The sequence below is a fragment of the Schistocerca serialis genome, chromosome 4 (genome assembly GCF_023864345.2).
Source record: "Schistocerca serialis cubense isolate TAMUIC-IGC-003099 chromosome 4, iqSchSeri2.2, whole genome shotgun sequence".
In the NCBI taxonomy this organism is placed as follows: Eukaryota; Metazoa; Arthropoda; class Insecta; order Orthoptera; family Acrididae; genus Schistocerca; species Schistocerca serialis.
The window spans coordinates 273,595,902-273,614,055 of NC_064641.1; the positions used below are offsets into that span (position 1 = coordinate 273,595,902).

At 40.3% G+C, this 18,154-nt stretch overlaps 1 protein-coding gene across 1 annotated transcript in view; it reads right to left on the reverse strand.

The window, feature by feature from the left end:
• Nucleotides 1–1,279: 1,279 nt before the first annotated feature.
• The window catches only part of LOC126473833 (ATP-dependent translocase ABCB1-like), a 213,264-nt gene continuing 196,389 nt past the window's right edge, over nucleotides 1,280–18,154 (reverse strand). Inside the window, exons 21-23 of the mRNA XM_050101158.1 lie at nucleotides 8,693–8,899; nucleotides 4,430–4,576; nucleotides 1,280–2,623 (exon numbers count right to left, since the gene is read on the reverse strand). Coding sequence (XP_049957115.1) covers nucleotides 2,429–2,623; nucleotides 4,430–4,576; nucleotides 8,693–8,899 — 549 coding nt within the window. The 3' untranslated portion in view covers nucleotides 1,280–2,428. The remainder of the gene's footprint in view (nucleotides 2,624–4,429; nucleotides 4,577–8,692; nucleotides 8,900–18,154) is intronic.

Below are 18,154 nucleotides of genomic sequence, written 5' to 3' on the forward strand. Positions count from 1 at the left end.
ATGTAAAAAGGGGAAAGAAATAACGTCCTTCAAAATTAGCAATGGCTTCACAACTTGCAATGCTGCTTACAATAAATTACGATTTGTCTGTCACAGACAGGGCTGACAGAACTCACTGATACCAGATGTAAAGCTTTGACCAGTGACGTAATGATATTGTGGTGTGTAACATCATATACGCACAAACCAAGATAGAACGATCAACATATATTTTGAAACGATTCAGTTTTGTGTGTGGACGTTGTAGAGAAAGGGGCATCCTTAGCGTAACCCCCCTCCCCCCCCCTCTCGAAGTACAGCGAATGTGATTGTGAGATTATTCACGTGCTGACATGCTGATCTGTAGGATGTGTCAGATAGGCAGGTTTATTGAAATGTATATGCTGAAATATGGGGTACTTCATTCAAATACAGTATATATGTTCATAGGTAGCTAAGTGGATTGGGCTGAAATACTCAAATTCTTAAAGACATATATATCATCGAACACTACCCATTCCCTGCTGCATGTTACGGAGTGATCAGAGGAGTTACATATAACGATACCAAAGAAATAGTTATTTCAATACCTGTATAGTTTGAAACTTTAATAGTATTAGTGGCAGGGAAGTGTCGTACTGGCTGCATACTTTATGCAGGAACATAAGATATTTCTTAGTCGATGTTTAAGTCTAGTGACTGGTTTTGCAATCAGATGAAGGAATACAGACAAGAAACCGCCATTATGTACTGGTTTTGTTGTGAAACATGAGGTTGCGTTTTGTGCATAATTTGTAAATATTAAGAATTCTACATATTTAAGTGCTGTATATTATAGTAAAGCTATTGGGAGGGTACTGTTGATTCTTCAGTTAGAGCTTCATGATGCGTAAAATTCTATATAATTTCAAAACTATTTACATAGCAAGTGGACAGTTAAGCTGTATTTCATCGGTAGTGCAGCATCTTGAACCTTAAAAAGAAGGAAGGGCTTCTACCATGGAACATATGATATTTGAAAATGAACTGAGTTTCTTTACTGTCTTAACAATTTTCTCTGTTTCGAAAATAGCGATTTGTGGTAGTTGCCAATAGCTCATATTACATAATAATTTTAATTGTAACCGGTTTCTGATCAGACTTCTCCTTACTGATAGAAGGTGTCTGGCAGAATAGCAATGTAACACATGGAATGTTTAATACAGTAATGACAATATAGTATCTATAGCAACATTTTTAAATTTGTGCACTTTGGAACAGTTATTTACATTTGCAAAAACCTTATTGGTCTGGAGTAATTTTCATAATTTTAGAAAAAGACTGCAGCACACAAAGTGAATAGTATCATTCGAAAATGGAAATATATATTGAGCTTCTCTTACAGTACTGGTAGAAAAAAAGTTTGAAAAGTAATCCAAGGTAAAAAACACTCTCCCCTACAATAAAGTAACAAATTGTATATCGTGTGCTATCGCTTACTGAACAGGTTGGCTGCTTAGTTGAACTGTTATTAAATATTCGTGGGGGTGCACATTGTGAAACTGTACGTACAGTGTATTAGAATTATAAGAAAATCATACACAGATGGAAGAAACATGATAGGGACATTAGGATAAAAAGAGACATGTAAAGTATAAAATAAATTATTTTACATCTAAGTGAAAACCGTTAGGAGGATCTTTTCGGACTGTAAAGACATTTTATAGATCAATGATGATCAGATAATTTGTATGAATAGCAGACTGAAACTTAAAATTTCACAGTTTGTTTATAATGAACGTACTTGTCAGGATGGGAAGAAACTGAGAGAAGGAAAGAAACCGAGTGAAGAAAAGGAAAATAAATATGGACATAATTATTACAGTAACCTGGTGTGTGGAATGTACAGAATACATCTAGGTATGTCCCTATGCGTTACTGTACTGTCAGCATAAACAGTTTTCACATATGTCATTCTGTTATCAGTATAGCATAGTGCAGTTATTTGTTAACAATTAAAAACAAAATCATCACTGACAGTAAATGATACGTATCTTTTATATGGTCTATACAAAAATTGATTAGTGAAGCATTGCTGTTAAGATAATGTGAGCAATAGGCCTGCCATTCATGTGTATCAGAAAATGAGCTAAAATAGTAATTCTGAAACAGCATTTTATGTGACGAAGTGTATCTGGTTGTAACTCTGTAGACACTTGCTCAGAAGTTGAACCATTATGAATATCACTATTAATGTCAGATTTTGTTCTTATTGTATTTATTATACAAAAACTTAAATACTGATAAAAATCGCTTCAGATAATGCTGTCATTCACTCGGCACACGAAGCATACTGCTAAACGAAACTAAGTAACTGATGCAGTTCGCTGTATTATCTTCTCATACACGGAGTGGCATGAGCTTCACTAAGCTACACTCACAGCTGAAAATCTCTGACACACGTGGTTGTTCAATTAGGCTGAAGACCCTGCAGTTTATAGTAAACGCCGCGCTTCGCCAGGAGGTTTGCGTGTTTTCCCATTTCAACAACTTTTCCATCACTGATGACACAAATCACATCTGCATCTTGAACTGTCGATAACCGATGTGCAATTGTAATGCAAGTCCGGCCTTCTCTTGCGTTGTCGAGAGCCTCTTGCACAACCTGTGTAAAACAAAAAAAGTACTTATGAATATAGTTTACGTTTTTTGATCATACTTTTTGTTGTTGACAATTTGAAGCAGTTGAAACTGAGGAGCTAAGAAGTCGTACACTTTCTTAATGAAAAAAGGCAAATCCAATACAATTTTTTCATTGAACACGGGTTAATAAACTTTCAACAACTCAGGAGATCAATACTAATAGCAAATAAAAAAATTCCAGGAAGTTGCAAATGTTATAAAAGCATAGTCTGAACCAAAACGTTTGTGCTGAATCAGTTTTGTAAGAACCAATCTATCAACCGCCAATGCATATCTCTTATTGTTCACTGTTGATGTCTTCAAAATTGTAAGAGAAGTGCTTACACAGGGGCTATTTTAAATGGTTATCGGAATTTCATGTTTTCTTAGAGCCAATGAGATACATACAATTATATCGTTGCAGCGATGTATAGACAAAATAGCGAAGTTTTCTTCTGTGCGGGTGGTAATTGCCCCCAGTTACCTTCAGATGGCAGTCATAGCAATGTGTCACTGTTATCATACGTGGACATGCTTATAGAATGGCTGCTACTATATCTAAATGACGGTAGTGACATAGTGTAAAAAGTAATTTCTACAAAGAGGGCAAAGCGTTTTTAAACTAACAACTACCTTAGCCATAGGTTGGACGCTGGATGACCAATGATCAGATGCTAATATGCTGGTCAACACGACTACCATACCTGAAACCGTGTGATTTCTCCGTGTCTATACCTCTCCTATCGTCGAATATTCTGAAACTCAATGAATGCAACCAAGCTGCCTTCCTGAACGTTGAACCGCATGTGGGAAGAGATGGACTACAGCATATGTGAATTGGGCACAACGGGCAGACATATATTGAGCTTCTCTAAAGTATAAAAACACGCTTTGTGAAAAATTGTGAAAATACTTTAACTTTCAGTACACAGTAGAATAAGAACCATATTCGTACTATATCAACTGTACTGTGTATTTTTTTTTTGAACCTTACAACCCTTCAGAATGATACTGTTTACATCCCTATTTTACCATGGCGATCAACTTTTAAATACCTCCAGAGGCAAAACAACAATCACAGCTATGATGTAGTTACATGTCTGAAATGTTACCCATGATATTTTATGCTCTGTGCAATTCTGCTTTAAGGAAATCGTATGTTCATTGCACAATAGGAAGCTCTATAAAAGATGTATTTTTAAAAGCTGACCAGTATCTGTGTTAATAGTATTACTGTCAGTGGGGTGTAGAACACAGTTTGAACTCTTTGCTGTCATTCGTTTTAACACCGCTTTTCTTGCAAATATTTACATGAGTACTACGTTTAGTTGTCACACACTGAAGCTTATGTTTAATATAGATAATAAGTTTGTTAAGATAAATATCAAAAGATTTCCCGAAAATTGTTACCTGCTGCCCAGTACGTACCAAAAGAATAATCTATGAAATTTATGGTTGACTGCAGATGTATGTAATTATTGTAGTGAGGTAAGCTGTCGTTTTGATGCCGAGACGTTTGTACTTTATTTCGGAATAACCGTGAGCACAGCACTCCAGAAGCATATATGTATGACTTTTGTTGCGACGTCCAGCATTTTGTTCATGCCAGTCGTACTTCTTCCGAACAATTTCAACTAAGTATATTTATAGACACTGTACATTGCTTTTACACTACTTTTATTTGATGAGAAGACAAGGAAACAGTGCAGTGTAGACTTTAAGACGTCGAATATTGTGCAGTGACAAGAATGATTCTTTAGAATCTACTGTTGGTAAGTATTTGCATTACCTTTTCACTTTCCGCGTCCAAAGCTGATGTGGCTTCGTCCAGCAGTAGGACAGGAGGGTTACGAACCAATGCCCTCGCAATCGCTACCCTCTGTTTCTGGCCTCCACTGAGCTGTATGCCTTTCTCCCCCACATGTGTTGCATAGCCCTGTAATAAAAACTGTACTGTAGTTTTATATCAATGTAACACATTGAGGAAGAGGAAATGAAACGAAGAGGGGAACATATCCCGCATTCATTGGTGCAGAGAATACGTTTGATAGAATGGTCTAGAAGATACAATTTTTTAGAACTAAATAAAACTGGAATATACAGCCAGAAAGAAAGACTGATTCTCAACCTATAGAATAATCACAATTGAGAAATAGTTAGCAGTGGTGTTAAGAAAGAAGCTACAATACGAAGGCTGTCTTCTCTCCCCATATTTAATTTGTTTTCAGAAAGTGCAACACATATAATGAAAAGCTGCTTCAAGGTATCAAAATGAATGTCGAACGAATACATTGTATTCGATTTCTTTAGCAGATTCTGTAAAGGACATGAACCATATGCTAAAATTTTTGTTCTGATACATTTGACAACCACACACCGACAATGATTAAAAAAAGAACAAAATAATGGAGACAGATAAGCAGAATAGACAAATAACGGCAAACATTAAAATAAGAAACTCCGTATTCCTGTAAGAAATGAACTTTGCTTCTTGGAAAGTACAATAACAGATGACGAAAGACATACAATGAAGATTAAAATAAAAACTGGAATGGCCAAACAATCCTTCAGGTATAAGAGTAATATAGTAACAAAGAATCACTTTAATATAATAAAAGAAATTCAAGACACTTATTTTGGGCACCAGAATAATATCTGTGGATTTAACTGCAGCCGCTGCAACAAATGGCGATTGATAGAGAAGAATGGCTATATCAACAAGAAATTCTACATCTACATCTACATACATACTCCGCAATCCACCATACGCGTGGCGGAGGGTACCTCGTACCACAACTAGCATCTTCTCTCCCTGTTCCACTCCCAAACAGAACGAGGGAAAAAGACTGCCTATATGCATGCCTCTGTACGAGCCCTAATCTCTCTTATCTTATCTTATCTTTGTGGTCTTTCCACGAAATATAAGTTGGCGGCAGTAAAATTGTACTGCAGTCTGCCTCAAATGCCGGTTCTCTAAATTTCCTCAGTAGCGATTCACGAAAAGAACGCCTCCTTTCCTCCAGACTCCCACCCGAGTTCCTGAAGCATTTCCGTAACACTCGCGTGATGATCAAATCCACCAGTAACAAATCTAGCAGCCCACATCTGAATTGCTTCTATGTCCTCCCTCAATCCGACCTGATAGGGATCCCAAACGCTCGAGCAGTACTCAAGAATAGGTCGTATTAGTGTTTTATAAGCGGGCGCCTTTATAGATGAACCACATCTTCCCAAAATTCTACCAATGAACCGAAGACGACTATCCGCCTTCCCCACAACTGTTATTACATGCTTGTCCCAATTCATATCGCTCTGCAGTGTTACGCCCAAATATTTAATCGTCGTGACTGTGTCAAGCGCTACACTACTAATGGAGTATTCAAAAATTACGGGTTTCTTTTTCCTATTCATCTGCATTAATTTACATTTATCTATATTTATAGTTAGCAGCTATTCTTTACACCAATCACAAATCCTGTCCAAGTCATCTTGTATCCTCCTACAGTCACTCAACGACGACACCTTCCCGTACATCACAGCATCATCAGCAAACAGACGCACATTGCTATCCACCCCATCCAAAATATCACTTATGTAGATAGAAAACAACAGCGTACCTACCACACTTCCTCCGATGAACACTCACCATCGAGGACAACGTACTGGGTTCTATTACTTAAGAAGTCTTCGAGCCACTCACATATTTGGGAACCAATCCCATGTGCTCGTACCTTAGTTAGGAGTCTGCAGTGGGGCACCAAGACAAACGCTTTCCGGAAGTCAAGGAATATGGCATCCGTCTGATACCCTTCATCCATGGTTCGCAAGATATCATGTGAAAAGAGGGCGAGTTGCGTTTCGCAGGAGCGGGGCTTTCTAAATCTGATGCATGGACAGCAACTTCTCTGTCTCAAGGAAATCCATTATAATCGAACTGAGAATATGTTCGAGAATCCTGCAACAAACCGATGTTAAGGATATTGGTCTGTAATTTTGAGGATCCGTCCTTCTACCCTTCTTATATACAGGCGTCACCTGCGCTTTTTTCCAGTCGCTCGGGACTTTACGTTGGGCAAGAGATTCGCGATAAATGCAAGCTAAGTAAGGAGCCAATGCAGTAGAGTACTCTGTGTAAAACCGAATTGGAATCCCATCAGGACCTGGCGATTTATTTATTTTCAACCCATTCAGCTGCTTCACAACCCCAGGAATGTCTATCACTATGTCCTCCATAAGGGAATCTGTACGAGACTCAAACGGCGGTGTTTGTACGATCCTCCTGCGTGAACGATTTCTCAAATGCTAAATTTAAAATTTCAGCTTTCGTTTTGCTGTCTTCCGTTGCCAGGCCAGAGTGATCAGTGAGTGACTGGATGGAAACCTTCGACCCGCTTACCGATTTTACGTAAGACCAGAATTTTCTTGGGTTTTCAGCAAGATGTTAGCTGAGGTATGACGGTGGTAGTGGTTGTATGCTTCGCGCATCGCTCTTTTTATAGCAGCACGAATCTCTACTAACTTTTGCCTGTCCTCATTCTCCCGATCTTACTTGTAACGCGAGTGCAACTTTCTTTGCTTCCTGAGCATTCTCCGAATTGCGCTGTTAAACCACGGTGGGTCTTTTCCGTACGTAACCCACTTTTTCGGCACATACTTCTCCAAAGCGTGATTTACAATGTGTTTAAAATTTGCCCAAAATTCTTCCAAGTCCATCGTACCGGAAGTAAATGAAGTCGATTCATTTATTAAGTAGGATGCTAACAACTGCTTATCTGCTATTTCTAGTAAGAATACTCTCCTAGCCTTCTTGACCGACTTTTTAACTTTCGTGACCATAGTAGTAATGACAACAACGTGATCACTAATCCCTGTTTCAACACTGACACCGCCGTCCAGGGTGGCCGAGCTGTTCTAGGCGCTACAGTCTGGAACCGCGCGACCGCTACGGTCACAGGTTCGAATCCTGCCTCGGGCATAGGTGTGTGTGATGTCCTTAGGTTACCTAGGTTTAAGTAGTTCTAAGTTCTAGGGGACTGACGACCTTAGAAGTTAAGTCCCATAGTGCTCAGAGCCATTTGAACCATTTGAAGACTGACACCGTCGATGAGGTCTGGTCTGTTCGTGGCTACCAGATCTAAAATATTACCATTACTCGTTGGCTGTCGATTTAGCTGCTCGAGACAGTTTTCGGATAATGTGTTCAAAACTAATTCACACGACGGCTTGTCTGTACCACCTGTAATGAATCCATAGACATCCCAGTCTATACTAGGTAGGCTGAAGTCGCCTCCGACTAATATAGCATGATCCGGGTACTTCTGCGATACAGAGTGTAGACTCCCTTTGAATGATTCTAGAACTGTCACGGTGGAACCTGGTGGCCAGGAATAACAGCCAACAATTAACTTTATTTTCCCTAGCCCTGTTAAACGTGTCCAGATAACTTCACAATCACACACTACTTCGACCTCAGTAGACACAGTGTTTCTGTCAACTGCAATGAAGACACCACCTCATACGGTGTCTAATCTGTCTTTCCGATACACGTTCCAACCCTCACTAAATATTTCAGAACTTCCTATCTCAGGGTTCAGCCAGGTCTCAGTCCCGAGAATAATTTGGGCGCCACACGCTTCCTGGAGGGCAGTAAATCCATGAACTTTATTCCGAACACTCTGAAAATTTACTGCTAATATCTTGATAGCTGAAGTGTCTTTACACTGAGCGCGTCCTGATTTCCCTGCCTGCACGACGAGTGGTGAGAGTTCATCAGGACACCTCGCACTACTGCCTAGCCTAAAAAAACCCCATGTGCACGCGACAAGTACTCTGTAACCCGAGTTGCCGCTTCCTTGTTGTAGTGCACCCCCGACCTATCTAGGGGCGTCCTACAATTCCCCACCCAATAGCGCAAGTCTAGAAATCTGCAGCCAAGACCGTCACAGAGTCGACGAAGCCTCTTCTTTTTAGTGTCGGTGATAATACTGTGAAGAAAACGAAATGTTTAAGTAATTATCAGGCGATGTACAGTGTTTGGTCTTTAAGCTCTTACCTGAGGTAACGATTCTACAAATTTGTGAATATTTGCTTTTTTTGCTACTTTAATTATCTCCTCCATGGTAACCTCACGGCTATTGTCGCCATAAGCAATATTCTCAGCGATTGTTCTGTTGAAAAGCACAGGCTCCTGTTGAACCATTCCCAGCTGCGCCCGCAGCGATGACAGTCTGATGCTGGACACATCATGTTCACCAAGAGCCTGTAAACAGAGAAGTTCACCTGATTAACATGTGTGAATAGCTATTGTTTAAAGATTGCTCACAACTTAGCATAACCGTGCAGTACTGTCTGATATTTGCAACCATCCTCGCAACACAACTTTTATGAGTTCTGGCAGCACAATTGATATTTTACTTCTATATCTCAAGCATGCTTGAGTTGAAACAGGACTACAACTTATACGTGATTACAATAACTGCTAGACGACCGGCCATAAGTTGCATCGGAATTTTTGTATTTTCTTAATGACTAGTTTCGGAAGGCCAGTCCATAATCAAATCATCCTGTAGAATAAAATACAGTGGATGTTACGATACAAATCAACAAAAACTTAACAAAATTCAGTTCTGTTCCAAGGAAGATAACATACTATATACATATTATCACCATTTATGTCAAAATCATAAAAGAAGGTTGTATGCATGGAAGAAGCCAAGAGATACTGACAGGTTTCAGATAGATTATATAATGGTAAGACAGAGATTTAGGAACCAGGTTTTCAATTGTAAGACATTTCCAGGGGCAGATGTGGACTCTGACCACAATCTATTGGTTATGAACTGTAGATTAAAACTGAAGAAACTGCAAAAAGGTGGGAATTTAAGGAGATGGAACCTGGACAAACTGAAAGAACCGGAGGTTGTACAGAGTTTCAAGGAGAGCATAAGGGAACAATTGACAGGAATGGGGGAAAGAAATACAGTAGAAGAAGAATGGGTAGTTTTGAGGGATGAATTAGTGAAGGCAGCAGAGGATAAAGTAGGTAAAAAGACGAGGGCCGCTAGAAATCTTTGGGTAACAGAAGAGATAATGAATTTAACTGATGAAAGGAGAAAATACAAAAATGCAGTAAATGAAGCAGGCAAAAAGGAATACGACCGTCTCAAAAATGAGATCGACAGGAAGTGCAAAATGACTAAGCAGGCATGGTTAGAGGACAAATGTAAGGATGTAGAGGCTTATCTCACGAGGAGTAAGATAGATACTGCCTACAGGAAAATTAAAAAAACCTTTGGAGAAAAGAGAACCACTTGTACGAATATCAAGAGCTCAGATGGAAACCGAGTTCTAAGCAAAGAAGGGAAAGCAGAAAGGTGGAAGGAGTATATAGAGGGTCTATACAAGAGCGATGTACTTGAGGACAATATTATGGAAATGGAAGAGGATGTAGATGAAGATGAAATGGGAGATATGATACTGCGTGAAGAGTTTGACAGAGCACTGAAAGACCTGAGTCGAAACAAGGCCCCGGGAGTAGACAACATCCCATTAGAACTACTGACAGCCTTGGGAGAGCCAGTCCTGACAAAACTCTATCATCTGGTGAGCAAGATATATGAGACAGGCGAAATGCCTTCAGACTTCAAGAAGAATATAGTAATTCCAATCCCAAAGAAAGCAGGTGTTGACAGATGTGAAAATTATCGAACTATCAGTTTAATAAGTCACGGCTGCAAAATTCTAACGCGAATTCTTTACGGACGAATGGAAAAACTGGTAGAAGCCGACCTCGGGGAAGATCAGTTTGGATTCCGTAGAAACACTGGAACACGTGAGACAATACTGACCCTACGACTTATCTTAGAAGCTAGATTAAGGAAAGGCAAACCTACGTTTCTAGCATTTGTAGACTTATAGAAAGCTTTTGACAATGTTGACTGGAATACTCTCTTTCAAATTCTGAAGGTGGCAGGGGTAAAATACAGGGAGCGAAAGGCTATTTACAAGTTGTACAGAAACCAGATGGCAGTTACAAGAGTCGAGGGACATGAAAGGGAAGCAGTGGTTGGGAAGGGAGTGAGACAGAGTTGTAGCCTCTCCCCGATGTTATTCAATCTGTATATTGAGCAAGCAGTGAAGGAAACAAAAGAAAAATTTGGAGTAGGTACTAAAATCCATGGAGAAGAAATAAAAAATTTGAGGTTTGCTGATGGCATTGTAATTATGTCAGAGACAGCAAAGGACTTGGATAGTGTCTTGAAAGGAGGATATAAGATGAACATCAACAAACGCAAAACGAGGATAATGGAATGTAGTATAATTAAATCGGGTGATGCTGAGGGAATTAGAGTAGGATATGAGACACTTAAAGTAGTAAAGAAGTTTTGCCATTTGGGGAGCAAAATAACTGATGATGGTCGAAGTAGAGAAGATATAAAATGTAGACTGGCAATGGCAAGGAAATCGTTTCTGAAGAAGAGGAATTTGTTAACATCGAGTATAGATTTAGGTGTCAGGAAGTCGTTTCTTAAAGTATTTGTAAGGAGTGTAGCCATGTATGGAAGTGAAACATGGACGATAAATAGTTTGGACAAGAAGAGAATAGAAGCTTTTGAAATGTTGTGCTACAGAAGAATGCTGAAGATTAGATGGGTAGATCACATAACTAATGAGGATGTATTAAATAGGATTGGGGAGAAGAGAAATTTGTGGAACAACTTGACTAGAAGAAAGGATCGGTTGGTAGGACATGTTCTGAGGCATCAAGGGATCACCAATTTAGTATTGGAGGGCAGCGTGGAGGGTAAAAATCGTAGAGGGAGACCAAGAGATGAATACACTAAGCAGATTGAGAAGGATGTAGGTTGCAGTAGTTACTGGGAGATGAAGAAGCTTGTACAGGTTAGAGTACTATGGAGAGCTGCATCAAACCAGTCTCAGGGCTGAAGACCACAACAGCAACAACAACATGTCAAAACGTAACCTGATACCTGCGGGGCACCTGCAGAGTCCACGTAAGCTAGGCCGGAGGTTGCTAGTGGCGCCGTACGTGAAAAGACTGTATTTCGCAAATACAGTTTGCGAAAATCGTTGATAAAATACAAAATTAATAAGTAGTGGACAGTCCACATTACTAAAACATTATAAATTATAAAAATAACAGTAAAGCAAGTACTCAGATAACTCTAAAATTATCATTAAAGGAAACAAGAAAAGGACTTCTGGGAAGTCAACTACAATACAAACTAATTACAGCAAAGTATAGCCTGATAGAAGGCGTCCGTATAGTGCGGGTGTGGTGTCCCGTATTACATAAAAGGACGTAGTTGTAGCTATGCCGTTCCTGTACATCAGATATGAACGGAACTGTAAACCATTCTAAATACGGAGACTGGAATATAAAATAATAAAAGAGGAGCGTTCCGTTAATCAATTTGCATTGTAGACTGTGAAAATTGGCACCTGTACTGGCAAATGCCTTTGTGACAGGATACTGGAAACACTGACCAATTACATGGACCAAGTATATGGAATTTAGGCATACGGAACAGTTAGGCAAAGCAGACTAGGCTGATCCCTTAGATTTCAAGACTAAAGCCGCAGAAACTCAATTTCGTCATCTGATATTTCGACGTATAGCTTTCGGCCATCCGTAGAATGTGATTCTGGGCCTAAACGCACGAAATCATCCCACAGGTTGCGAAAATACTAATGCAGCGTACGATATGCTACTGATTTTACAACTGAAAAGTTTGCCGAAAGAGGAGAATTCCAGAATCAATGCTCAAATGACTAAGTAGCAATAACGTGGAAACACAGGAAACGGATTCTTTTCCTGTTTAATTTCTATAACGCTAATAATGTCACGGCAGTTTCAAAGAAGAGCAGTGATGCCTCTAAGCAACACTCTGATGCACTGCGCCAGTAAAAGATCACAACACCCACAGCGGCTACGTGTATATGACACACATGATGAAAATATGCGTTGAAGTCTTTGTAAAACGCAAGAAATGGAGGCACCTTATAATCCGATAGCCAACGCCAGTAAAACCTCCAGCGAAATTAAGGCCGAAGTTAAGATGGAATGAGTTCGAAGAATTATAAACTTCTGTCATGGCAAGCCTTGTCAGGGCCATCGACGTGTCCACCAACTTCAAGAGCATGCAAAGCAGACAGCGTCGGCTACGACAGACTACACGTCCCACAAGCTAAAAGGGTAAATTTTTCAGAAAAAGCTTTAAATTATTTTGATGTGTTATGTACCTAACTTTATATAAGTTAAGGGAATAATAATAACAAAAGTTTCAGTGCTGGTAAAAAACAAGTTAAGGCACTGGATTCGGATTCTGAAGGAGAAGGATGTAACTCCTGTGTAAAGACGCAACTTTATGTTCTTGCGGATTTCACTTAACAACTCCAGGTGATCGACTGGATTGCTTATAACATAGGTCTCAGGCGATTACTATCCCCACTGCTTATGAACTAAACCAAAGACACATATTTAATGTCCACAATGTCGAATGGATAACATCGTCTGATTAGAGAGTGTCTTCATTTCTTGATTTTTCTGTCAACCTGAAAACGTGACTTCACCAAGTCTATCCTATATACAAAGCTCACGTGGCTGTTGCAGTCTGTTACTAGCACAAGATATCAAAGAATGTTGCCTAGAGCACTTAACTTGTAACCAGTCTTCGTTATTCAGATACAACAAGAATCCTATTCCTGCAACAGTCATCATCATTATCTACTTTACAGATGTATGGCTTTCCTGTCCAACTCTCCTTTCGTCTTACAGGACGTCTTTTGGTTGTCGATCTGTACTTAGTACTTTCTTTTAGTAGACGATCAGTGGCCAAACTAATGACATGTTAGAGCTATTTTTGCCCGTATTGTTCTATTTTTTCCTAGTATCAATATCTTCACTTTCTTTCTGGTGTGTTCATTGAGGATGTGACCCAGTCTGCTACTACATTTGATTTCTTTCAGAAACTTTATTTCCGTAGCTTAGATTTGCAAAAATAATGAGATGAACGGAAAAACACAAATGATGCGAAGCTTAGAGTTGTTATTGATGCTCAGAATGCCATGAATATTAACAGCACTACAAAAAGAGCCAGCAGGACTCTGAACTGTACACTAACAGTGTTCACAGCAGCAGGCGGCCATTTTATGGTCATATTATTATTATTATTATTATTTCCTTTATCAGCGTCAATAAGTTGGAGACATACTGATGGTGCTTAAGCCATGCATCAACATTTGTAAAACCCTCTAAATCATTGTACTTCAGTTCAATAACGGATTTACTAAACAAAAGAAAGGAAGTAACAGCGTGGTCATTGCGTCTGGCTGGTATGCTGACGACCCAAGTTCGATTTCCAATACTAATACAGAGCTTTCCTTGGTGCGAGGACCGGAACGTGTTGCACCCAACCTCGTGATGCCAGGTGAAGAGCAACTTTGGAGAGAAGTTGCGGCTCCAAGATCTAGAAAACTGACAGCGGCCGGGAGAGCGATGTGCTGAGCCCATACTGCATCAAATGACGCCACTGGCAGCGGGTGACACGGCTGTCGGTCGGCACTGAATTGTCCGACAGGGACTGCAGACGAAGCTTTACCACTTAGTACTGTGACTGTTCACTGATACGCATTTCAGAAGCTTACTCATCGGATATTCAATAAAATCGGTATTGATATACGAGGACTACTCGGAAAGTAAAGTCAGATAGGTCGCGAAATGGAAATGACAGTCAAACTCCGATGAGGCTTTGCACAGATATGTTGGGCAGTGTCTCCAGTATGCATGTCGATCGCTGAAGTCGCTCTTTTTCAGCTCTGAGCGCACAATGAGCGCGTAAAGATGTCTGCAACAATAGTGTCAGTCGCCAAGCATGGATGCCTGCTGAGAGGTTTCGCCTGATTACCATGTTACCCCACATACGCACAGTGCAGGGACAATGAGGATTCCCCTGCAGGGTTTTCAATGGGAAGAAAGTGTTTGATCACTCACCATACAGCCTCGACTTGGCTCCCTCTGATGTTCATCTGCTCGTATGAACCTCTGAATATGTAAACATTTTGACACAGACAACGAACTGCAACCCAGCTTAGAGAAGTGACTGGAACCATAGACGGCTGCCTTCTATGACAAGGGTATTAGAAAGATGGTAGAACGCTATGTCAAGTGTCTAAGTCGCAACGGTTACGATGTAGACAAGTACGTATTATAGACCAAATGTGTAGCAAATCGTTGCAAGTAACACGTTTTGCATCTCCGCTGTGGTATCCATTTCGCAACCGATCGGACCTTACTTTCTGAATAGCCCTCGTATGTGCTGTATGTCAGCTGAGCGCAAGTGCAGGTAACTTTAGGATTAAAATCACAACTTCAGCTATATGTTTCTAGTAGTAATCATGTCGATCTCATACTAAAAGAAAAACGCTAACTTACGGTTACACAATAAAGCATACAAATGTAAAGGCTGCAAATTCAGCTAAATACTTAGGGATTACAATTACGAATAATTTAAACTGGAATTATGAGATAGATAATGTTCTGGGGAAAGCAAACGAAGGACTGCGATTTAGTGGCAAAACACTCAGAAGATGCAACAAATCCACTAGATAGACTGCCTACAATATGATTACCGTCCTATGCTTCAGTATTTCCGTGCGGTATAGGATCCTTATCAGTTACGATCGACGGACGACATCAAAAAAGTTCAAAGAAGCGCACAGAGTTTTGTATTATCGCGAAATAGGGAGAGAGTGTCACGAATATGACACGCGAGTTGGGTTAGCAGTCATTGAAACAGAGGCATTTTCCATTGTGGGAAGATTTGCTCACAAAATCTCATTCTCCAACTTTCTTCTCCGTATACGAAAATATTTCGTTGACGCCTACCTACATAGGGACGAACGATCATCGTGATAAACTAAGAGAAGACAGAGCTAACACGGAGAGATCTATGCATTCTTTTTTTTCCGCGCACCTTTCGAGAGTGGAACGGTAGAAAAATAGTGTGAAGGTGGTTCGATGAACCTTCTCGCAGGAAATTAAGTATGAAATCCAGAGTAGCCATGCAGAATTTTTCCACTGAGTCTCAGTCTGGCGTCTGCCTTACCATGATTAATTCTATGTGGTCGTTTCACTTCAAATCGCTTCGTACGATACTCCTAGATATTTTATGGAAGTAAATCTTTTAATACGAATGTACTGGCACATGTAGCTATCGCGTTACGATTTTGCGGCCACTCTTTACGGGTTGCAGTTATTGTCAATTTTTTGCGTTGGTGGAACACAGACATTTTAAGAAAGGTGAACAAATGATTACACTGTGTTACATTGATACTGTGTATAAGCATAATTAATAGACATGGGACTCGGAAATCACTAGGTGCCAGCTTTTCCTGCCTTTATTGTGATTTTTGCTTTTTGCCCAACAAAGTATGTATGTGAAAAACGCATGGTTATCATAGTTATACTGCTGTTGCATTAAACGTTACACTGTATGTTCGCTCCCACCCCGCCCCCCTCCTCCTTTCCCTTCCACCTCCTCTCGTGGGGATGGAAGAGCCAGTTCCTCAGGTGAGGAAGAAAAGGACATACTGCCACCCACAGGGCAATTTCCTAATCACCAAGTGGTTGAACCAATCTCCGACTTAAAGACTGCTTGAAATCAACAAACATGTGCCAGCGCTACTGAGCCGTGCTGACCCCAGCTTATGCATTGCTTTAAAACTTGGCTGTTACTATGCGTTTGGTTTCTCGCGGCTATTGCGGTTATGCCGTGGTTCTTCCTCTTTCTACGTGCGGCAGCAGCGGTATGTATCGATATTTTCACCTTATACTATCTTTGGTCTGGTGCTTATATTTCTGGCTTGGCGGTGTGCAGCCAGTCGGTCGGTTGGAGCGGATCAGCCAGTCTCCGCGCGCCGCAGTCGGCCGGGCCGCTGGTGGTCTCTACGTGTGTCGGAACGTGTGGGGAGCTGTTCCGAGTTCTATGAGGCTCGTGTCTCACCGACCCAGGACAAGAAAGTTGGGTGGTGATTTTATTACCGAAGCCACGTCTATTCACGTTGTCCCCTTGGTTGGTGATTCGCTGTTGGCGGTATTCCTGGGAGCAACAGCGAGTGTTCGAGTTGGTGAAGATAGACGCCGTGTGGTGGAATTAACTATATTTGTCGGTTAGAAATTCAAGTGCACCAGCGGGATTTTCTGCCTTGTAGCCGTTAGTGTTTCCGTTACCTGCCATGGTCGCTGACGTAAATTCAGGCATAGTCCTTTCCTCACCTGTTGTCGCTGTTCAGTATGGTGTGTAGTTTTTGACACCTTTTGTTTTTGTTTATTTTTGGTTGTTGGCGGCTATGTCTCTAACTTTTTGGCTTTGGAATTCCCGTATACTGGTCGGTGGTTAGCAAGTTGTCTTGTCGGTGGGTCCCTGACTGTCTCTTGGTTGTGTTACCGGCTGATCGAGTATAGTTGGTCCGAGTTCTTGTCTCACCTAAGCGAACGTTAAGATTTCAAGGGCAGACCGAGCCCCTGGAAACTTCTGAGCGTCGTTGCCTATACTGCCTTCTTATTAGCGATTAATTCTGTATTTCTAATCGCTCATAGCCGATGGTTGGAATTTGTATGCTTGTAATTGCGTTTTTAAAAACAAAGGCCTTCAGCCGTTTTAAAAGTAAGTTTTTCTAAATTGGGCGTCTTACATTGTCTGAAGATAAAGCTAGGGCCTTCTGCCTGTTGAAAATTTATTGTATTGTTTTTAAAAGCATCATCGTTCAGCCGATTTAAGTTTGAAGGGTCTTACTTATGAAGTATTACCTTTTGTAAGATAAAGCTGTGGGCTTTCTGCCTGTTGAAAATTTATTGCAGTGTATAGTTTTTAAAAGCATCGGCCTTCAGCCGCTTTAAGTTTTAAGGATCTTATCTATCAAATATTACATTCTTCCAAGATAAAGCTGTGGGCCTTCTTCCTGTTGAAAATTTATTGTATTTGTGTTGTTCTTAAAATGATGGGCCTTCAGCCGTTTTAAAATTTTGGATTCTTACTTATCAAGTATTATGTCACTCTGGCTTAAATACTATTTTAGCGTAAAGGCTTTGGGCCTTCTGCCTCGGAAAATTGGTTGCAGTTTTTTTAAACAAATTTCTTCAGCCGTTTGAAGTAAGGCCATAAAGTTTGGGGCTTCTCCCTATTGAACGGTTATTGTAGTTATGTTGTTTTAAATTTATGGGCATCAGCTGCTTTTAAAAACTTAATCTGTCTGAGTAGTCAAGTCTTACATCGCTTGGCCTTAAATACTTTTAAGGTTAGAGCCTAGAGCCTTCTCTCAATAAATAAATTATAGCAGTTGTATTTAATTCAACGGCCTTCAGCCGTTTTAGAATTACAGACGTCTTCTGTCGATAATGAAGCATAGAAGTTGCGCTGTAACGTTTGGACAACTAAATAAAGTGTTATGTGTGGATTGTAACTGACAGCCGCTCATTCTGGCCCCATTCCAC